The following is a 23313-nucleotide window of genomic DNA, read 5'->3' on the forward strand; positions in this document are numbered from 1 at the left end:
ACCCATTTTCTGCTACTCACGTATGAAAACTGTTCTGAGTATGCTGTTGGCAGAAGATTGACTCTTGCATTAATTTGTCTTCGTGGGGCGGGGTGAATGATTGAAACCAGTCTAAATAGGGATGCCTTTATTTAAATAGTGTACCAAATTTTTTCACTTGGAGCAAGTACCTTTTTAATAACTGGAATTTCATAAACACTTTACCTTTTAAGAGTTGAACACATATCAAAACAATTTTGTTTGACAAGCGATTAGATTTCCCCCTGTGACAGCTTAAATTACCATAGACAGATAGCAAATCAGACAGATATGGTCTGCAGAATATTCCTCTCTTAACAGAAAAAGAAATACATTTTCCATTGTTGGCAATCAATGTAATGCATAATCTAGCTGTAAAGTAGTCTTAAGATATCAGTACCTAGTTCTTGCAGTGTGTTTCAAATCATACATTTTCCCCTCAATTTGATTACTCCTTAGCTGAAATGAATTGATTCCTTTAATTTTCAGTGTGCTGTGAACACAGAGTTCAGGGCATACACTGGCTATGTTAATACAGTGGTACCTTGGTTTACAACCATAATCCGTTCTGGAGGTCCGGTTGCACTTTCGCCAATGGGGCCTCCCCCAAAAAATGGGTTGTAGAGCGATACCTCGGGGTTACAGATGCTTCAGGTTACAGCCTCAGCTAACCCAGAAATAGTACCTTGGGTTAAGAACTTTGCTTCAGGATGAGAACAGAAATCGTACAACGGTGGCACGGCAGCAGTAGGAGGCCCCATTAGCTAAAGTGGTGCTTCAGGTTAAGAACGGGCCTCCAGAACAAATTAAGTTCTTAACCCGAGGTACCACTGTAATCCCAAAAAAAGGGACACACGCTTCTGGGTTTGACATGGTTGTAATCCAAAGCAGTTGCAAACCAAGGTACCACTGTATATGATTTACCATATGAATAACCCCTCAGGCTTAGACATACTGCTTCTCCTCCTGGCATGGTAGTGAGAAGATTGATAATGAAAACTTCTAATCTCACTGCTGCACCAGAGACGTACACAAGTCCCATTCATATAACACAGCAATGGGGAATAACCAGCTCTCTAGCTGTTCTTCAATTCCAACTTCCAGCAACCACAGCCAGCATGGATCAGTGGCCAGGATGCTAGAAGCTGCAATGTCTTAACATCTGGAGGACCACACATTCTCCCTAATATAATATTAAACGGTTTGTGCAACATTACTTGCTTGTGTATTGAGTTACACATCTAATATGTCAGGCAGAACTTAACCCCTGCCACAGTACAACTGCTTATTTTCAGAAACATTGTATTGTGTTGTCCTAATATTTTTATGTTCTATATATTCATAATATTGGCTTCAAAGATTCCGATGAGACAAAAGCCCTGCTCCACCTTAAATGCTTACCGTATTTTCGCTCTATAGGACGCACTTTTTCCCCTACAAAAATGAAGGGGAAATGTGTGTGCGTCCTATGGAACGAAGACGCCATAGCCCTGCAACCCTCTCCCGGCTGGAGAGGTGACGCGCGGCGATGGCAGGAGCCTCTTTAGCCGCGCGCCACCTCTCCAGCCGGGAGAGCGCATGCGGGGCTAAAGAAGCCATAGCCCCGCGACCCTCTCCCAGCTGGAGAAGTGACGCGTGACTATGGCAGCAGCCTCTCCGCTGCGCCTTTCCGCTGCTCCCCGACCTGCTCTTTGGGGCTGGTGGTGGGCTTCCCCCCGCCAGCCCCAAAGAGCAGGTCGAAAGGAACCTGAAGCCTGGAGAGCGAGAGGGGTCGGTGCGCCTGAAGGCGACTGAACGGCACCTTGTTTTAGAGGGGGAAAACAAGAGGGGGGAAATTCTCCCCCTCTCTGCGCAGCGCCTCCTGCCGCTTCGCTGAAGGGGCGCTGGGAAGAGAGGGGGATAATTTTTTTTTCTTGTTCTGCCCCCTCCAGAACAAGGTGCGTCCTATTGTCCGGTGCGTCCTATGGTGCGAAAAATACAGTATTCCTTTTCAGCAAAGCCCATGTAACTACTAGACAATATGCCTTTCCTATTTAGAGCCCTACAAGAGTCCTTTCACAACTTTGGAGTACTTGATTTAACAACTGGCTTATAATTGCCCTTGGGAAACAGCCTCTAGCATTTCTCCAATATAGCAAATTGGGGAAAGGTGCAGGAAGCATCCATAAAACAGTAGATTACAACCACCTTAGGACAGGCAGTATTGTATGGTGCAGGTTTGAAAGTTTTAGCCAGTTCCCCAGTCTCCTGCAGGTCTGAACCAGAGACCGTATGTGAGGGAGACAATCAAAGCAGCCTAAGGAAAGGAAAACTGATCATACCCTCCAAATCAGCATGGCACAAGACAGAGGCTGAAGGTAAATACCATACTGCACTCCCTTAAATATGGTGGACATGGATACCTTCTGCACATCCCTGGAAATAACATTCATGGTAAGTAACCAACATTTCATTCCGAATAATGGCATACAGGAGGCATCAAGAAAACAATAGGACTTGCTTAAGCTGTCTGGTCAGGGAGGAGCATTACAAGTGACCATTCTAGGATTTTTATTGATAATTTTAATATTTCAATCTAGTGGTATATAAATTTTGTTAAATAAATCAAGGCAATCCCCCCACCTGAAACGAACAGCATAAAGACAGAAAACATGTCTTATTCTAGTCCAGGCAAGACTCTCAAGAAATGGCCAGAAAGGAAAGAGATCCCCCTCTGAAGCACATCCCTTTTCTTCTATTTCGATTAAAACATCCCTTAGGGCCTCTTCCCCAGTCACTGACCCTTTAAAGACATACCAGATTGTATGACTGTCCATTGTGTTAGCTTCAGAGGTCTAAATGGCAAACCGACAAACCTAGTATCTGCTATAAAGGCTAGAAGTCACCAGACAAATTTGAATTCTGTGTACAGTGGTATCGTGGGTTACAGACGCTTCAGGATGAGAACAGAAATTGCGTGGCGGCGGCAGTGGGAGGCCCCATTAGCTAAAGTGGTGCTTCAGGTTAAGAACCGTTTCAGATTAAGAACGGACCTCCGGAACGAATTAAGTTCTTAACCTGAGGTACCACTGTAGCCTATTGTCAGTCTCCTGCCAACAGATCCTTCACCCAAAGGAAGGATGCACAAGACAAAATAGAAGCTGTGGAGGAAGTCCGCTGGCCGGTCTTTAACACTGGCTCTGAACATTGCTTGCCTAATCCTTCCAAGAGGTATCGCCATCCCAGGGGACCACTACGTCCAACAACAGCACTACTACTGGGCCATCATCAAAGGCAAATTTGAACCTGTCCAAGGTCTTTTCTGGAAAGGAATAAAACTTTTCTGCTACTCCTGCAGCCTTCCTACCTTGCAAGGGTGTCGATCAATCAGCACTGACCAGCTTTCTGAACAATGCCAGAAAGGGAACCTCACTGGAAGAATTTGGAGCTGGAAAATCTGGTGCTTCTCTAGACTATGACTGGGATGTCAAGGTCTGCTTATGATTCCAGATCTAGGGACAATACCCTAGAAAGAAAAGGCACAAAATCATCAGAATGGAGTAACTGGTGTAAGCATCTTGCTGCTGCCATGTGAGACCACTCTTCTTCCTTCCCAGGGGAGTCCTAAAGATTCCTCTGTAGAGAAGGAAGAGGAGCCTCAGACCCTATACCCAAAAGAGGGGAGTCTTTCAACACATCATGGAAAAGTGCCCATAAAAAGGCTTGCAGACAAGACTCTTGAGCTGCTTTTGTTTCCCATGAGATTTGTTTTGTTCTTTTTTCAACACTGCTGACTCTGGAAGGAGCAGGCATGAAGAGAACCCCTCTTGACCAGAGAGCTAGAACAAATGGCCCACCCTTCATGGGGCACCTGATGTCATATGGCATCAAGCATGGGAAACGTGAAGCTGTGGTAGCAAAGGAACAATAGGGAGTGCTCCTGGTGGTTCCTTTGCAGCTGCCCTGCTACTTTCAGAAGGGAATCTATTCCCCAGAGGCTCCTGGAGCCACAGTCCTTATGCTTGAATGGCTCCTCTCCTTGCTGGGGCACAAGTCGTCCCACACTCTCCAGACTGGCCCTGTTTTCCTAGCTAGGCAGATAGGTTTTTCCCCCAGCGCTGAATAAAATTTGGCAACTTTTACATGTGTTTGGTCTATTTTGTTTTTCTTTTCAACCTTACATTTTCCTTCAAACCGCCCCCCTCCCCGCCCACAATCTTTGTACAGTGCACTGGAGCAGAGATCCAGGACAATTTATGGGGCATCAGCTATACACAATTGTTTAGAATTACATTCTGTTGAACAAAGAGAAGTTCCTTTGCAGCTGTGGCTATACCTGTTCCATGCTTGATGTCATATGAAGGCTGAAGTTCAACTCTGTATCACATGACACTGCCTGCTCTGGGGCACTGGGGAGTGGGATAAGCGACTATCTTCTGGGTGCTTCCTGCATACCATTCCAGAGAAGCTGCTTTGTTCAACAGGTTACATTTGCCTTTGTTTGAAGTCATGGCCTGTTCAGGTTCTGTAGAGCAACCGTGCCAACAGTTAAATACATTTTTGGTTACATGTGTTAAAGGTTTTCCCCGATGATCTTAATACTTAAACCATGGAGGTGCAACTAACTGTAGGGTTCTACTGTTGGTATTTTGTTCTGATTAACTTGACACTCATATCTCCACACCAGCTAGTACACGTTGGCACTGCAATGGCAGAAATGCTAGAGGAGAATAGTCAATCCAAGTGCCAACACTGTTCCATATCTGCATGATATTTTACCTGTAAATTAGCACTGGAATTATGACCAATGCAGAAGTGGATGGTTGGAAAAAACAACAACACATTGTTTTATAGCTTAACCATGGTTGCTCCCAGTCATTCATTCTTTCATCCAACATCTTCCGTGCCACTCTTTACCTGCTAAAGAATAATGCAGCATCGGCAGAGTTGTTGGCGAGTGCCTCCTACAGAAGGAGGCGGAGTTACTGGAGCAAAGTAAGCATGAACTTTCACATCTGGTAGATGAGCCTGTAGGCAAAAATTAATAGTCAATGAAGTTGAACAAGTTGCCATACAATTTGCATCCCAATATAGTAAAACATCTGCTTTGCTGCTGAACCCTCCCCTCCCAACCCTCAGTTCTGCATTGCCTTAATAAATGATGTCCACTTTAGTAATTTCACTAAATTGCCAGTCCTGTTCAGACTGCTTAGGCAGTAGTATGGGACTCCAATTTCCAGGTTCCTTTAGCAAACAATCGTTACTTGAATTTTTACTGGAACTCATTCCAGAACAATCCACTTTTGTTAATCTTGCTCTGCAGAGCTAATAACTGCTAATGAAAAGCAGCCAAATATCCAGAATTCAGCAGCAACAGTATTGAGGTGATCCTGCCAGCCTTCATCCTAAAGTTATGAACTCACAGGAGAACAAAGTGTAGCTGCAAAGACTCTCCTCCTGGCAAGAGGGGAGGGGTTGTGGGCGGGACCCGAAGCCCGCCTCAGGCAGGGGGTGTTAAGCCCCCTGCCACCCACTCACCTGGCTGGCACACCACGCCCACAGGTGAGCGCCCAACCGGGCAGCTCGGAGGGGGTGTGGTTGGCAGCTTAACTTGCTGCTGTGCCAGCCACGTGGCCTCATTGTCCGCCTGCCCGTCGCGAGTCACCCACCCTCCACTCCCTTAAGAGCTCAGGGTCTCAGCTTTCTTTTGGCCTTGCTATGGACCTTAGGTTGGTCGCCCTAGTTGTCCGGGGGGCCTGGTAGGAATTTTTCCATTTGGCATTAGGCTTTGTGGTTTTTTCGCCTACCTCGTACCAACCGTCACAACTTTTGTGGTATTGGTGAGTAGGTGAGGCACTGGAATGTGTTTGTGGTGTGTGGAAGGGCTAGATGTGGCCATCACCTACGCCTTCAATTTTGGGTATTCCGTTAAAGGAATCCGGCGGTCATGGATCCTGTCCGATGCCTGTGTGGCGGGGGGTCATGGCACGACCCTCGGTGACATCAGGGGAGAGCTTATAGTTGGATTAGCATCAACAGGCTCCACCTACTGGTGAATAAACCCCCCTTTTAGGCTCACCCCTCTCCGAGTGGGTGGAGTCAACTGCCGTGATCCAATGCCTAAGCCAATACCTTTTCACTTGCTGTAATCAATAAAGTTGTGCCCTTTCCTTGCCCGTTAACCTTATCTTACGTGTCCTGTGTCTTCATTCCACTAAGTGGGGGTCGGGTCCTCGAACCACAACCAAATCAGTTTTTCCACCTTTTCAAAAAATTCTGTAACCCACTCTGGGACCTTAAGGTGAAGGACGGGGATTTTTTAAAAAGAATATTTCCTCCCAACCCTTGAGAGAGACATCTGAAGAAATAAGCTGCTCGTTTTTTTCACAAATCCCTTTCTAGAAAGAAAAATGGATATGCTGCTCCCGTTGCAGGTGCATGGTGTTCTGCATAAATTTAGACAGCATTGAGTTCAGTATTGTGCACTCTTGCTGAATGACAGCCTACAAATAGACACTTTATTAAATGATATGACACTAGTCTTGGTGTGTATTAAAAGTCATGCCAGGAGCTACCTTGATATATCAACACTGAGGCTCTGCATCTCAGCACAGTTGTGCAGTACGTACTCTTATTCTTTTGATGCCTGCACGGGTGACTTGCTGACAGTCATATAATTCAATTCTTTCTAAGTTGTGGCAATTTTCAAGATGTTCTAGGGTCACGTCTGTGATTAGAAGGCAGTTGTCCAATTCGAGTACTTGGAGTCTTTCATGTCCACATGTGCTGCTGCTCAGATGCAGAATCCCATCATCCGTGATCAGTTCACAGTGGGACAAGCTCTGTAACAAAGATGAGAAATGCAATGTTTCATTAATGCATATTTCTGTAACGGGTCAAATCCATCTCCTCTCATTTAGGAAAAGGAATTTTTTTCTGAGATGGGTGACTCAACTTATTCAGTTGGAGACAGGGCTTACAGAAATGTTTATTTCCCCCAAATTTTGACCTGCTTCAACTGAAGAAAGCAGAATTATCCATGGCTCTTGAGAAACTTTCTGTAGATGAAGTGAAATAGAAAGGCTAAACAAAACAGGATTTTCTACCCTTTTTGCAAGTAAAATGAACAAGTAAATAAAGTGCAAGTAAAATAAACAAGTAAATAAACAGGAACTTACCAATGCTTGCAGTTTAGGGCAATGAATGGAAAGTTGTATCAACGTGTTATCTGTTATCTAGAAAGAAATTATATAGAGAACAGTGTCAAATTCAGGGATAGGCAAAAATACATATCGGGTAGTTTTTGTAGTCCGAAAGTTTTTCTGGACACAGAAGAGCGTCATCTTTTAATGATATTTTTACTAGATCTGATGCAAAGGCCTTGTACAAATAGGTCTCACCAGAACACATTCTTCTAGGTCCATCTTTTCTAGTTCATGGCAATTCTAAAAGTGAGAAAAAAAGCATTCTACCATTAAAAACAAGGCTTAACTGAGAACTTAAGATTTTAGAAACTTCCAGTATGTCGTGTATACTTTATGACATGTCAGGGGCTGACTAGATGAGGAAAAAAGCACAGAGGAACCAGACACACTCCAGAGGGGAAGAGCTGGGAGGTACTAGACTGAGAGTTTGGAGGACAAGGAAAAAGGGGCAACAAGCAGGTGCCCCAGCACAAAGCAAAGACAGTGACTCCTGCCAAGCCACCTCAACAATGTTTCTGCTGCCAGCCTGCCAGCTCCTCCCGATCCCAGAGCACATAACAAAGCAGAGAGCCAAGCAGAGAAATAAGGTACCTTGGGGCTGACACAAGAGAGGGGCAGCATGACACAGAGTGAATGGAGTGAAGTGGGAGGTGCAAGACAGTCTGAGCAACGGCTTGCTATGGGGGAGTACACTGCTGGAGTTTCCGTGTTTTTTTCTGTTCTGATTTCTTAATAAAACAACTAACTGCAAGTTAGCTGGTGTTGCTTTCTCTCTCTCTCTCACTGCTCTGCAAAGCGTGCTATGTGTCAGCTCCCTTGACAATACACGACTCATATGTACTGAATATGAATAACTGGGGTTTGTTTTTCCTCTTATCCAAAACAGGCTAAATACTCAGTGGGTGGAGATACAGTGAAGCAACCCTCCTTAATCTGGAAAATGTATATTAATTTTGCAATCAGTTTTTTTGAGAACTGAAAACAAGGGAACTTGACCCTCATGCATAGCTGGGCAAAAGCAAGGTCACAACCAATTCAAGGGTTACCTAGTCAAACTCCCTGAAACAGACAGATTTCCTCCTTATATCTTTGCACATGCAGATACGTACTTGTGTAAGATACTTTTTTTAAAATGTGTGGTCAATGTGGTACAAGGGCTAGAGGTGTGTCTGGCTGTGTGAAATGGAGTTACAATATCCATCCATTTTTGAAACTTAATCTACCTCAAAGGGTTGTGAGGCTAAAAGTTCTACTATAAGATACTTAGAGGAAGTATGGGATAAAAAGTTAAATAATATTAACCTTACCTACCCGTGCTAGAAGTGCAAAACCAGCATCAGTGAGATGGGAACACCTTGCAGCCTCCAGAATCCTGAAAAATAAACATTTCTGCAGTTGAGAATAATCAGGAAGAAATCCTTGTGATGACACCAGGAACCTAGCATGTGATTCTATGCAATGGAAACAGGAATAAATAATACATCTACTATCCTAGATTATTTTATTATCTCTGTTGGCAATGAGACTACAAATTTCAAGTTCTGCAACATGACTAAAATTCTGTTTCTATGGATGATACATTATAAGAACTGAAAATCTCCTTGATTGAGACCTGAAAACATTTTAGTCGAGTTGGGGGGGGGGGGATGAAGAAGGCTGAAGTCTGTGACAGCTGTCGTGGATGTGGATGGACAGAGGTCATTATTAACATTCTCTCATCATTACCAACATTCGGCCACACCTTCTTGATCACATTCACAGTTTTGATGACCTGGAATTGACTATTTCTTGGAATTCCAAATTGTTGAAGGCCTGAAGCAACCCAGGGCTATAAGCCAGGTGAAGTGTCTCCATCCATTTTTGTTCCTTTCAAGCAACGAACCATCCTTCATGCCATATGTACAGTCATACCTCGTGTTGCGTTAGGTTCATGTTGTGTCTTTTCAGCTTGCGAACACGGCAAACCCGGAAGTGTATACCTCCGGGTTTTGCCGCACACGCAGAAGCATTCTGCGAGCTTTACGCAGGCACAGAAGCTCTCTATCGTGCTCTGCACTTGCGCAGAAGCGCCGCTCCAGTTGCGGACATTTCAGGGTGCGAACGGCACCGCAGAACGGATCGTGTCTGTAACTAGAGGTACCACTGTACTTAGGAGGACCAGATTAGGAGACCCAGTTTCAAATTCCTATTCAGACAAGTAGTTCAGTGGGTGGACCTGGGTCCATCTCTCTTCTCTCTATCTGATCTACCTTAAAGGGTTGTTGAGAGAATAAAGGGCAGGTGAACCCTGAGCTCCTTGGGAAAAGGGTAGGATACAGATCTAAAAATACAGCTTGGGTGTACACAATTACTTTCTGACAGGCTGCCTCCTGATAGTGTTTGCTGTCCGACAGCACATCACAATAATGCTATACCCGTTCGCATCCTGTGTAGAATACGACTGCGCGGGTCGCGATTCGCTGCTTCTGTGCAAGCGCATGATGTCATTTTGAGCGTCTGTGCGAGCGGCGAAAACCGAAAGTAACGCATTCCATTACTTCTGGGTCGCCGTGGAGCGTAACCTGGAAATGCTCAACCTGAAGCATATTTAACCCGAGGTATGACTGTACTACATTGTAGTGTGCCATTTGTACTAACCTTGTGCTAGCTTTTTGGATGCAACCAATTCAGACCATCTAAGTTTGTGATATATTAACTAGCATTGGAAGAATACTGATGGGATGCAATGAATATTATGTAGTTTAAGCTTGCTGCTTTTTAATTTAGGTAGTCAGCAAACAGAATTATCTTTTTCTCTCCCTAAATGGGAAATAGGCTGCTCATTCACTTTCCATCTCACATATACCAACTGTTCTGTTTCTGAATCAGCATCATTCAAAACTATATACACATCACTGATCTCTTATGCTATTGCTAAAGGTTCTATTGTTACAAGAATAGCTTGGTTCCAGTTTATAGAAAGGCTAGAATACATCTAGGGTAACTTCAAGGAATCCCAAATAGCCTGGAAGAAGTTGTTCATTGTGGTGGCGGCAATGTTTCCTAGTGATTAGTCTGTTTTTATAACAGAACAACCCTCTTTACCTTGTTATGGATGTGTTTTGGAACTCGATTTTACACTGATGATGTGCTGAAGAAAGAGGGTTTAGAAAAGGAACTTTGGCTTTCACCCAGCATGTTACGTTTGTTGATCCATCCCTTGAAGTAGTTTAAAATTAACAATTTTAAAAACTGAAAAAAGCAGCAGGAAAAGAAGAAAAGTGCAGCCATAACCATCAGGAAATAAAAATTGCAAAACAAAATATAAAATGCACCAACCTTTCTATATTCACCTTAAGGGAAATAATGCAGAAATACATTGCAAAGAAAAATTCACCTCCACAAACAGACCCTAAGAAGAAGTGGGAGGGGAACAATATCAGGAAGAGGGAGATGCACAATAAACAGAATTGCCAATAAGTATCATTTTTATTTTAAGACTAGCAAGTATCTGAAATTATGTGGGCAGGAGGGAGAGAGAAGGGCCTCCAAATGGAGTGGGGTCAGCAGCGGAGCATATACCTGTGCTGTCCAGGGAGGGCGTGCTCCCGAGGAGGGCATGGCACAGAGGGTGCCCTCCCAGGTGTGGGATAGCTGCTTGGGTGCCCGGAGTGGCGCACGCGCCCTCCCGCCGGGAGCGGAGCGAGCCGCCCATGGGGGCAGAGCAAACCACCCATGGCGACCATTCAGTGCGCCGCCCACACACGACTCCCAAGCCTCCCCCAAGCTGTCAAAGCGAAGGGGGAAGTGGGGAATGCTGCCGGCAAAGCTCCCCCCTTACCCCAATGGCTCAGGGTGAGCTCGGGAGTTGTGGGTGGGTGGCGTGCCGAATGTCACCCCCCCCCCAGTGAGGGCACCCAGGGTGGTCCACCACCCCCTTCCTACACCCGAGTGGGGTGGGAAATGCATCTGTGTGTGCACCCTGCAGTCTCATTTAATGCAGAGACTCCTATTCTCTGCCAGGAATGGGAAGTAGGCTTTACCTGCAAGTATACCCATACTGATTAATGTATGACATTCTTTTTTTGAGGGTGGGGGCGGGGTTAGATGCCTGCACCAACAGACACTGCTGGACTCATGAGCATAACCAACACCACTGCTACTCATCTTATTTTCTGTTCCCGATTTTGGAAGGTGTGTTATTTTTCCAACTTTTTAAAAATTATTAGCTTATCCTATAAGATTAAGTGGAATCTATCTTCCCATGCTATAATTCTAGGAGAAAAGCTGTTCCTCCAACCATGCAGCTTGGTTCTCTTTCCACCTTGTCCCTAGTGATGTATAAACAAGGTTTTGCTTGCCCATCCTCCTATTTGTATGAATGTCTGGGGGAAATGCACAATTACACATTCCAGGCAAAATATACAAAGAAAGCAGAGAAAGATGAGGGAAGGGTTAAAGATAAACCGCTACTTGCATATTGTGGTCTAATCAGCAATTCCACACTTTTTTCAAATGGGTGGCTCTGTTAGTCTATTGCAGCAAAACAACAAAGTTTTGTGGCACCTTCAAGGCCAGCAGATTTATTGTAGCATGAGCTTTTGCAGACTACAGTCTACCTTTGGCACATTTAAGTTAACACTGAAAAGTATTATATCTAATCAGGTCTCAGAAATTTATCTGTAATCCAGGATTACATTTTCAGTTAGTTTTCAGGAATATGCAAATTTCAATATATATGACTTTAAAAATACTAAAATCACACAGGGGAGGATCCTAGCCATACTTACTTGGAAATAAGTCCTGTGGAACTTACTTAGGAACATAGACAGTTGCCTTCCATTGGGTCAGGTCCACCTAGCTCACTGACTCGCAGAACTTCTCCAAGGTTTCAGACAGGAGTTTTTCGCAGCACCACCTGGAGATGGCAGGGGTTGAATCTGGGCCCTTCCCCATTTTCCTGTTTTGCTTTTCGATAAATACGCATTGGACTGCATCATAGTTGTCACTGAAAACTATTAGGCACCTGCTAGTCTGATGACGATGAATGCAACTTCAAAGCAGAGGGAGACAACCACCACTCAGTAATGTGTGAACTGAATAGTACTCACTTCAGTCTTGGACAGTTCAGACCAAGTGCTACGAGGGAAGCATCTGTAAGGTTTGTACAACCAGAAACACAAAGCGACTGGAGTTGGTGACATCCTCTACAGATACCTGCTATGCCTTCATCCGATATTTGCTGTAACAAAGAACAGTGGAAAGTTCTGTCATCTGAAGTTAGGCAATTTCTCTTAAGGTGTATCAAGTTTACACAATTAAATAACAAATGTTAACAATAACAATTCTCATGCAATTTGTTCCATACTGTTTATTTTCACTACAAGGGCATGCTAGTCAACATTTTTATAGATTCCGCTCTATGGTCATCTGGAAAGGAGTTTCCTCAAACACAGTGCTTTATCTTGCAGTTTGGTGCACTATTTCAAAGACTGATTTCCTTTCAACCTTGATAATGTGCATTTTGCTGAAGGAAGCAAGTATACTAGCAGCCAAAAAGAAAAGAAAGAGAAACTTGCATGCAAACATGCCGAACGATAATTATGTCAAGAAATCACTATTACAGTCAAACCTCGGTTCTTGAACGGGTCCGTTTTCAAACGTTTCGGCTCCCAAACGCCAAAAACCTGGAAGTAACTGCTCCGGTTTTCAAACGATTTTTGGAAGCCGAAGGTGCTGCACGGCTTCCATTTTGAATTTCCCTATTGCATTGAGGCTTCCGCTTTCAGTTTTCGGTTGTCGAACATTTAAGTCTAACAGTCTTCTGGAATGGATTACGTTTGACAGCCGAGGTTTGACTATAGTTCATGATTTTAGAAAAGCAAGAAAAAGGCTGGGAAACAATGGGAGGCCACTGATGAGACTTTTTTGTGAGCTACTATAGAGAAGGGGAAATGTGAATCACCTGGCCCCCACTCCACATCTCCTCATTTTTTAAATCCATCAGCAATCATGCTGGGTGATTGATTGATTGATTGATTGATTGATTCATTGATTCATTGATTGATTGAGATCCAGCACTGAGGGCCTTCTGGCGATTCCCTCATTGCGAGAAGTGAGGTCACAGGGAACCAGACAGAGGGCCTTCTCGGTAGTGGCACCCACCCTGTGGAACACCCTCCCTTCAGATATGAAGGAAATAAGCAGCTATCCTATCTTTAAAAGACATCTGAAGACAGCCCTGTTTAGGGAAGTTTTTAATATTTAATGCTGTCTTGTTTTTAACACTTGATTCGGAGCCGCCCAGAGTGGCTGGGGAGACTCAGCCAGATGGGCGGGGTATAGATAAAAAATTATTATTATTATTAATTATTATTATTGATCCCTTTCTTTCCTGCTAGCTGGGAACTGCTGTGGAGCTCCTAGCAATGGCGTGGCACAAGTTGTTAGGCGTTATCACTGCTTTGGTGGGAGACTGAAGGTTAATTGTTATGATGTGCCCTTTTGTGTGTGTTGGCTATAATGGATCCATGACTGAGTTGTTTGGCTGAGCACCTGCTACCATCTTCATCTAGGTGTCTAGGGAAAAGAAATCTTGCAGGAACCATGGTAGGACAGCCTCTCTCGGTGATAGAGCTGAGAGACAGGCATAGCTGGAAGAGGGAACACCAAGATTACAGGTACTTGAGGACTGTGTCCCTCGCCAAATTCAAATAATTATTGACTACTGATTGTGCTGGCTCGAGTTCATGGTTCATCATCCAAACGGCCACAAGTTCCCTACCTTTGGCATGTCATGTGCACCAAATTCCTGACCTTGGAATTGATTATTTGCCCCTTCTTTGATATGCCCTAATAACTTTAGGCTCCTATTTTTGATATCTTCTTTTATAAAGTGGCACTTTATAAAAGAAAATGGAACAACCAGGACAAACTGAACATTAGCTGTATGACAATATTTTCAAAATTCTGAATGCATGGCAGAAGCTTGTTTGGTACATGCGTATTCTCAATATTAAACTGTGAAGCCTAGCATTAAATTTTCTCAAAACAGATCCCAGAACGGATTAAGTTCGAGAACCAAGGTACCACTGTAGTTTTCATTCAAGGAGAATGACCTTTTCCATCTAATCACAGAAGCTACAAAGTGCAAAGAGAAGTACTTACCATGCATGACTGCAAGTTTAAGATAACCAGTTCATGGCAATGAGTCTCAATGTGGTGAAGCGCCTCATCTACCAGCTGAATTAATGGAGAGAAAATAAATTGGCAGAAGAAGTGGACATAAGCAGTATGGCATGGCAAAATATCAAGTCAATAAATGAATACTGCTTTATTATTTAAAACAAAAACAAAAAATTTGTCAGATACCCCAATATAAAACTAACTCTTATGGGTTCAACTTGGTACCTTAGCAGGTTTGTACCTGTGTGCATCCTCTAAGAAATAGTGCTTTTAGTCCGTTGCACCCTTTCACCAGTGCTTCAATGCCATCTTTTGTAATCTGATCACACCAGGAAAGATTCAAGAGTTCCAGATTTTGGCATCCCTCACTGCAACAAGAAAGAAAACAAAGCACTGTGTTTGAGTAGTTATTATAGCAGCAGAGCCAAATTAAATTCTTCTTAACAAATATTAAAGGTAACTGCCAGCCACCACAGCACAAAACCTTGAGGGAAAGGCCACACACAGTCATAAAGATTTAAACACCAGAAATACTAGTAATAGGCAGCACCAGTCGATTTCCAGATATGAAATTAAATCATTTCAATGTAAGTTGAATAATAAAAAGCTTTACCTTAAACTTCTCAAAGAGTTGTTTGTGATGGAAATACAAGATGTCAGATCCAGATGTTTTAGCCTGGGGCAAAATTTGCTAAGGCTAAAGCAAGTGCTGCAAAGGAAGAGAGGCACTAAAAATGAATTGAACTCATTTTTTAAAAAAATAAAATCAGTTTTCCCATCCGACACCATTGGCTTACCTATCAGTAATTTTTGTGCATCCGTTAAGGTTCAAATGTTCAATGTTTCTACAGTTCTGTGCAAATGTTCTGCAAAAGCAATAAAATTAAAAAGCCCAAATAAGTAGAGCACATTTTTATGTACTAATGCACTCTCCCATCAGGCACTTAACATTTACAATACATCAAAAACACAGTTGGCTGTGTTTGAGATAATATTCAGGTTCTGTCAGAGCTTTCAGACTAAAAAACTATTTGCAACTTATTAATCTCATATCCATTCCTTTAATTATTATGCCATCATGTGAAGGAGGAAGTGTCTCTGCACAGCTGTTCTGGAATTCCCCAAACAATTAAAGTAAAATGTTAATTACGGTAAGAATTTCTGAATTATTTTAAATGACTTACAGTTTGATCCTATGATGACTGGAGAGAAAGGGACTTAAAATGCACATGACCAGGTTTTTAACATCCCATTCACAACCTTGTTGCCAGACAGTTCTAATAGCAGTGTTAGAAACTGAGATATGAAAGCTAGGAGCTAAATTGCACCTTCAACCTAGGTTATGGGTGCAACAACGGAATGTCTTTTTTTTTATAACAAGAGTACAAAACTGTAAATAAATGAACTGCAGCTAAATTATGATGTTCATTTTTCACATGTTCTAGTTTCCCCTGCCTACCCCCCTAATATTCTTAAGAGGGTTTCTTCTCCAGTCTTCAGAGAGTAGCTGAAAGTGGGAAGGGAGAAAATAGTCTTTTCCTTCCACTCTGCAGTTTTAATCTGAACTCTTAGGTGCAGTATTGCGCCCAGAAGCTCAGAAACTGCTAATGAAATTCCTTGTCACAAAAGGCACCTAGAACATTGGGAGTTTCCAACACTGTCTTAACAGGTGCTGCACTGATGGGGTCTGGCAGGCCCTACACCACTGAGACACTGGCATTCAAAAGTTGTACAACCCTACATTCTTTCCAGTGATGGTACCGCAGGTGAGGAAAATGAGTTTTGATAGCTTCTAGCCAGGAACTACAGGTTTATGGTACCTTTTGTCACTGTCACAAAACCAGCTAGCCAGGAAATGTGAGTAACAGGTCAGTGGCTGCAAGATGTAATGCTTGTGACAGAATAGCTACTTATAGGGATACTGTAGGCAATGCACCTCTCACTGTCTAGATTGTTCCAGTCAGCAATGGCAGACTCCCTTCCCCCTTTGACTAACCAATTCTGGGTTCAGAGCTCAGCTGCACTGGCATTTTCATCAGTATCGTTGTACTCATGATCCAGAGTTGGTCAATGTGGTACTGTGTATTCTACTCAAACACTTGTTGCAGCCTCCACCTTTCCATCATGGTTGATACTGAAAACTGTAATGCAATTTAAAAAGAGCAACTTTTAAAATATTACTTACTTTAAAGAAGTATCTCCAACCCCAAGACAGCCTCTCAGACTCAGTTGTCTCAGGAACCCACCACATCTTTTGGAAATATTTTCTAAGACCCGGCCCTTAAACAGATGAAACAAATATCAACTTCATATCTAACCAGATGCCTTTCAAGAGGAGCTCCATGCCAGGAAGAATAATGTCTAAAACAGACAAAAACAAAACAAAAAAATGTTTTTATTGCTGAAGACCTCAAGCCAACTGTATTTAAATGAACTGCCAGGGATACTGGAAAGAGCCATATGTGGACATGGCAAAATGATCACTTTTAGCATACACAGATTTCTTCAAAAATGAATATAAATAAATAAAACTTACATGGTGGTAGAAATCTCACACCACATAAGTATCTAGGCTCCAGTATTGGAAATGCTTAACTAAAGTATAAAGAACCTGCTAAATCAGGGCCAATTTAAACCACAACCTTTCCTCTTTGCCAGGACGGAAATGCCCCATTCTAGATTTCTATAGGTCTGAAGTTTAGTTCTTTGTTAACCTAACTGAAACATAACAACCTGGAATCAGGACAGTACGTGCAGGATTGAGATCAATGTTAGGAAGTGCTTTCTGTTGCAACAATTGAGATACCACACAAAAACATTTAAAACTCAGTGTATAATAATGATCCAATATGTCCATCTATCTCCCATAACAGCAGAGTGCATCATGATGCAGGTCATGAATTCAAGCAGTACCCAACTTCAAGCCAGAGGGTGCTAAAGAATTTAAAGATCTTAAAAAGGGTTGGCCTCTCTAAGAATCTAATGTTATCCACAATGGGATGGAGCCTAAGAGAGGTAGTATGAGGGCAGAGGCTATAGAAAGGCTCAATATGGGCTCAACATTTGTCAGAGCAAGCCACTCATGCAGAGCTATCTGTGGTCCTGCTAGTTCTGATCTGCCTTGCCCTGGGGGATCCAGCCCCAGACCAGAACAGGACATTGTTAGGCTTCGTGTCTCTCTCTCTCTCTCTCTCTCTCTCTCTCTCTCTCTCTGACTGGTGCAAAGAGGAAAAAGATGAACTATAGCAACAATGATGGTGGCAGTCCTAGGCTTCAGTGGTATATGGAAAAACATTTCTTACAAAAAGTTTCATTGATTTCTGTTAAGAAAATACAACAGAAAAGTTTGCAATATTTGTTTTAAGAAAATAATAATAATAATAATAATAATAATAATAATAATAATAATAATAATTGAATGCCTTAAAAGAATTATGAAGAGGAGACAGTGAAAGCTCAAGGCATTGTGTAATCCCCTCACCTGGTAAAACCTGTAAATTATTTTTCAACCTTTTGAGAAAGCTGCCTGGCCACCATTTGTTTTATGTATAGAAAAGCAGTATTTCATTATTATCCCTTACTTTATTTGCAATGTAACAAAGTAAGAAAATGAAACCAGACACAGTGCAATCAGTGGGCAAGAGGTCAGATGAGGTTTTAGTTGCTTGTTGCTCTAAAAAAAAAGATAATTAAAAGCAATTAACTACTTTCAAATCAAAGTTCAACCAATAATGCTAGATAAAAATGTAAAATTAAATCAAATCTGTACTTCAAAGTTTCAGTTTTACATTGTTTTTATGATAGTGAAAAACGTTAAGTGTTACGAACCTCGACATCTGTCTGAAAGTTAAAAAGGTCTATCCTTTGCCAGTTACTCCCATCCAGGGCCAACACATTCCAAGACTGAAATAAACAAAGAACACATATATGCTTGCTATATATGCGCAACATAATAACCAATGTCTTTTCAAAACATCACTCACAAAACATATTATGAAAGCATGAAGAATTCAGAACTAGGATTTTTCCATGTTTAAAATGGTCCTTAGTTGAGGGAAACTACTTTTTAAGCAATATTTTAAGGCCCAGTTTCTTGAGAGATAAATATCCTGTAAGAGTGCAAGAATATTACCTAAATGCAAAGTTAGATGAAATAATACTTACTTGGTATGATAAAGTAGCTAGGAGTGCAACTTGTGAACCAATTTATAATTTCACCTCAGTTATGAACTCACTAGGAAGCCTTAAACAAACCTCTATTCTGTTTAGCTTAAACTACAATATGGAGCTAATACACACAAGCCATTTTGCAGGGCTGTTAAACAATGTGACCCTATACACTGTATCAGCTGCAGTGTGGAAGTGTGTCACATCAAGCTGATTGCCATTTTTTTTTTTACCTTAGGAGAATTAGTATTCTCCCTCTGTTGAAGAGACTGAAGCCTCTCAAGCAGCAAAGTGGCACACCCTGAAAATCAGCAACAAATCCTCTCTCTTTTTTGCAATTATTTACTCATCTTTCCTCCAAATGCACCAGCCTCCCCCAACAATACTCCTAGGAAATCCCAAAGCCATTTTTCTCTTTCTCCCCAGGGCAGCTAGAACAGAATAGGAAGGTGTGTCTAGTATTGAAATGGTAATGGAGCAGTCTCTAGGTTTAACCCTCACCAGGTGGCAGGAGAGGGGAAAAACAAGGACAACTTATTTCCAGGTTTGTAGCAAGTAAAACAAAAACAAAACCACCACTCTGTGCTTTCTCCTTCCAGCACAAAAGCAGGCACCAAGGCTGCAACCAAGTTGCAAGGCTGTGCATGGTTATGACTTTCTCCTGCTGCCCTCCTCAGGTCCAAGTGTTGCAGGCTGCTCAGGGAGGTCATGGCAACCATGAGCCATTCGATCAGGATGCATGTCTGTCGTGTCCCTACACCATCCTCCCGGAGCGGCCTTGCAAAGCTCAGATCCAGGGATGGTGGCACAAGGAGGTGGCTGCAGGGTGGGGGCTGGGCACACACACACCCGTCCCGGGAGGCTTGCATACACGCTCCACTTCTGGAGAGCATCTCTAGTTTGCTAGTAAAACTGAATTGCCGTGTTGCAAAATAATGCATGTCTAAAAAGTGTGTCACCAACATGAAAAGCTTGGAAAGCACTGCTATCCATGTGCACTCAGAAATAACCCCAAGTTCAATGGGGCTTAGTCCCAGGCAAGTGGATACAGGATTGCAGCTTTCATAAATGCTTATTATTATTATTATTATTATTATTATTATTATTATTCTACCACCACATCAATTGTTTCCCCATCTATACATGTTAGAACTAAGCTGAAATGTAAGGAATATGGTTCATAAACTATGGTTTGGTGTTACAGTGGTACCTCGGGTTACATACACTTCAGGTTACAGACTCCGCTAACCCAGAAATAGTGCTTCAGGTTAAGAACTCTGCTTCAGGATGAGAACAGAAATCATGCTCCGGCGGCGCAGCAGCAGGAGGAGGCCCCATTAGCTAAAGTGGTACTTCAGGTTAAGAACAGTTTCATTTAAGTAAGGACCTCCGGAACAAATTAAATACTTAACCCAAGGTACCACTGTACTGAATAAGCCTCAGGCTCATCACCTCCCCTTGCTCCTCCACTGATGCAAGGAGGCGGCTAGAAAACTTTGCTTCCATTTTCAGTTAATTACAGTTTAGCATTATGTTTTAAATAAACGGCTGTGGATATTTACTACAGTTTACCAAAGCAAACAAACTTCATATTGTGGCTTTTAAAGTTTGTTTGCTTCAATAAACCATTGCCATCACTAACCACAGTTCAGGATTCAGGCATCACACTAAAAAATGGTTAACTGAAAAAGGATCCAAACTCCCCCTCATGGTAAAAGAGGAAGAAGGACCATTCAAGCTTTGCAAGCACACTCTTTTTTCTGCTATACAGTGAAAACAGTGAGATTCCAAAGACAATTAATGTAAGTGTACATTATACATTCATTTTTTTACTTGGAGAAGAAATGAAATTACAAAGCAAATACCTAGCAGTACCTTAGAAACTTGTGCGCATCGACACAAGGTAATTACATCCAAGAAGGAAAATATTCTATAAGAAAGTAAAAAAGAAAGAAGTAAAACTGTTCTTCAACAATCCATTCTAACTTACTCCTGTAAACATATTAACTCAAGTTAAAAACATATAGATCAGTCAGATCAGGGTAGTATTTGAAAGCTGCCAACCAAAGATGTTTCAAAGGCAGTTATAAGAACTTTTCTCACATATAGTCTAAGCGCATACAATTTCACAGCTTGAAGAATGTTACAGCAAGGTGTAACACAGGGGTAGTCAACCTTTTTATACCTACCTCCCACTAATGCATCTTTCTTGATAGTAAAATTTCCTTACCACCCACCAGTGCTTGATGGAGGGATTCAGCTTGTGCCGTAGAACCCCCTACCACCCACCTAGAATCCTGAAATGCCCACTAGCGACCAGGTAGGGACCAGGTTGACAACCCCTGGTGTATCATATACCTGCAATATATATATTTATTCCATACAATTCTAGATAAGTTACTAGATAAACTCTCTTTGAGACCTTTCTGTTCCCATCAATCTAAGGGTAAGAAAACTATAATTAGGAAATAGCCTACTACTGTTATGTAACTCAGGACCCTTCTGCCTAACTATGCTGTTCTGTGTGATTAAGAAGAAAATCAAAGTCTCAGCTGCCACACCCAGTGCACAAAGTTAAGCCACACAGAAGAGTCTAGAAGTCCCATTTGATTGTATCAAGCAAAGGAGAGGAACAGAACTTTTTTATTGTCACTGCTACCTGTAAATGCAAACCAAAAAGCAATTTAGCTCAGGAGAGGTTTATGGTGGATAGTTGATTTTAACTTTGGAAAGAGTTAAGAGAACATTATATCTGCAGCAGCTCATACACTCAACATGAAACTCATATTTCATGCCTATATTTTATCTGCTACAGGGGTAATAGCAGAACAATGGTGTATGGAGGATGAAAGAAGCCCCTTCTTCCACTGCTCTCATCAAAATTGCAACTTTCCCCCCTCTCCACTGATGCTTTAAAATTTAAAAGGGCAAAGTATGGGGGAAGTGAGCAAAGAGATAATGGAAATCCAGCATCAACTCCAAGTGGACACGAGTAGTCAATTCTCTGTTAGTTTTTATGCAAATTCCCTCCCATTCCCATGCCATAATAAAAAAATATCCTGTATTTACCAACGTTTCTAAAGCTTGATTTTTTCACAGAAAATTCCAAATTGACAACAATGAAAAAGCTATTGTTTCCTAGCTGCATTGGTAACGCGCTTTTAAAAAGCTATCCTCAAACTACATACTGAAACATTTTTGCAACAAATGAAGTTAAAACTAGGCATGTATAAGTTTTTATAAAACTTAGATTTGAAACAAATGAAATCCATTTTATAAGCAATAATCAGATTAAAACTATAAACTTCTAATGTAGAATTACCTTAAAAGGAGTTCTTTTGGTAACTTTCTGTTAATAAGAGCTTCATCATCATTTGAGAGTGCCTAAAAAGAAAGAGAAAGAAACCACAGTATTTTGAATGACTGTTCCTTTAGATCAGTGGTTTCCAACCTTTTTTTGGCCATGCCCCACCTAAGCATCTCTAAAATCCTGATGCCCCTCCTGTGATATGTAATTCTTATTCAAAAAGTGAACTATTCACATGGAGGAAGCCTAAAAGGCCATTAAAAGGTAAAGGTCCAGTCGTGACTGACTCTGGGGTTGCGGCGCTCATCTCGCTTTATTGGCCGAGAGAGCCGGCACACAGCTTCCGGATCATGCGGCCAGCATGACTAAGCCACTTCTGGTAAACCAGAGCAGCACACGCAAACGCCGTTTACCTTCCCGCCAGAGCGGTACCTATTTATCTACTTGCACTTTGACGTGCTTTCGAGCTGCTAGGTTGGCAGGAGCAGGGACTGAGCAACGGGAGCTCACCCTGTCGCGGGGATTCAAACCGCCGACCTTCTGATCGGCAAGTCCTAGGCTCTGTGGTTTAACCCACAGCGCCACCCGTGTCCCTTAAAAGGCCATTAACTTGGTCTAACTCATTCTTGCCCCCCCAATCAAATCGCCCCCCTGTGGGGTGTGTGCCCCATGTTGGGAACCACGGCTTTAGATCATGATGCCCTACAGATTCAGTTGTACTCTAATTTTCATTAATCCAATGGCTGATTGTCAGAGATGACAGAAGCTGTATGCCAACAATATCTGAAAGGCACCACACTGGCTATTTCTGCTTTAGGCGAGCCATGTATTTTTTTTCCTAATGGGAAATCAACAAGACCATTTCAAGCAGAGTTGAAATGAATAACTTTGAGATCAAGAAAAAAATAGATATAAATATGGAACAAACATATGTTAGTCAGTTCGTAAGTTTATTGTTTTAGCCAAAGGCTGTGACAAACTTGTAGAAATAATAATAAAACAATACAGAACATCCATAATATATAATCCAACATATATGATATAAAAGAGAGAAGATACCAGAGACACCACCAAGTCTAAATCTAGCTTAATTTCAGATTAAACCTCCGAGTCACCAAAACAATTTATAGTGATTTTATCTGACTCATTTTTCCTGATCTTTTTTGTATCCAGTGCATAAATGGCCGCTCTCTGTGTTACGAAGCTTTTATTGCCATTCAAAAGAATTGAAACATTTCTGCTGGCGAACACCTGCTTGCTTCTGAGAATGAAGGTTTCAAAAAAGGGTTTTCTTGGGTCTCTATATAAAGGATAGGCTAACAGATAATGAGTGATGTCTTCCACCTAAGGCTGACCACAAATACAAAGCCAATCTGCATATGGAACCTGTGGTGGCCATCACTTGGAAACACAGCTCAATAAGGATATTTTCAAGGAAACTGGTGAGAGTTTGGTCAAATAACTAGCTCTAAA

General features: G+C 42.1%; 1 protein-coding gene across 4 annotated transcripts in view; it reads right to left on the minus strand.

The window, feature by feature from the left end:
- Positions 1–112: 112 nt before the first annotated feature.
- The window catches only part of FBXL2 (F-box and leucine rich repeat protein 2), a 29680-nt gene continuing 6479 nt past the window's right edge, over positions 113–23313 (minus strand). For 2 of the 4 annotated variants that reach the window (XM_083578158.1, XM_083578156.1), the window contains exons 2-16: positions 21856–21917; positions 20409–20463; positions 18195–18269; positions 16552–16646; positions 15164–15232; positions 14980–15075; positions 14608–14734; positions 14349–14423; positions 12293–12423; positions 8514–8574; positions 7398–7442; positions 7176–7232; positions 6627–6839; positions 1998–5025; positions 113–1414 (exon numbers count right to left, since the gene is read on the minus strand). In XM_083578158.1, coding sequence (XP_083434284.1) covers positions 4918–5025; positions 6627–6839; positions 7176–7232; positions 7398–7442; positions 8514–8574; positions 12293–12423; positions 14349–14423; positions 14608–14734; positions 14980–15075; positions 15164–15232; positions 16552–16646; positions 18195–18269; positions 20409–20463; positions 21856–21917 — 1269 coding nt within the window. In that variant the 3' untranslated portion in view covers positions 113–1414; positions 1998–4917. Of the gene's footprint in view, positions 1415–1997; positions 5026–6572; positions 6840–7175; positions 7233–7397; positions 7443–8513; positions 8575–12292; positions 12424–14348; positions 14424–14607; positions 14735–14979; positions 15076–15163; positions 15233–16551; positions 16647–18194; positions 18270–20408; positions 20464–21855; positions 21918–23313 lie in introns of those variants that run through there. The other 2 variants (XM_083578157.1, XM_083578159.1) reach the window with 2 other exon arrangements.

Source organism: Podarcis filfolensis (assembly GCF_964270895.1).
Source record: "Podarcis filfolensis genome assembly, chromosome: 12".
Classification (NCBI taxonomy): Eukaryota; Metazoa; Chordata; class Lepidosauria; order Squamata; family Lacertidae; genus Podarcis; species Podarcis filfolensis.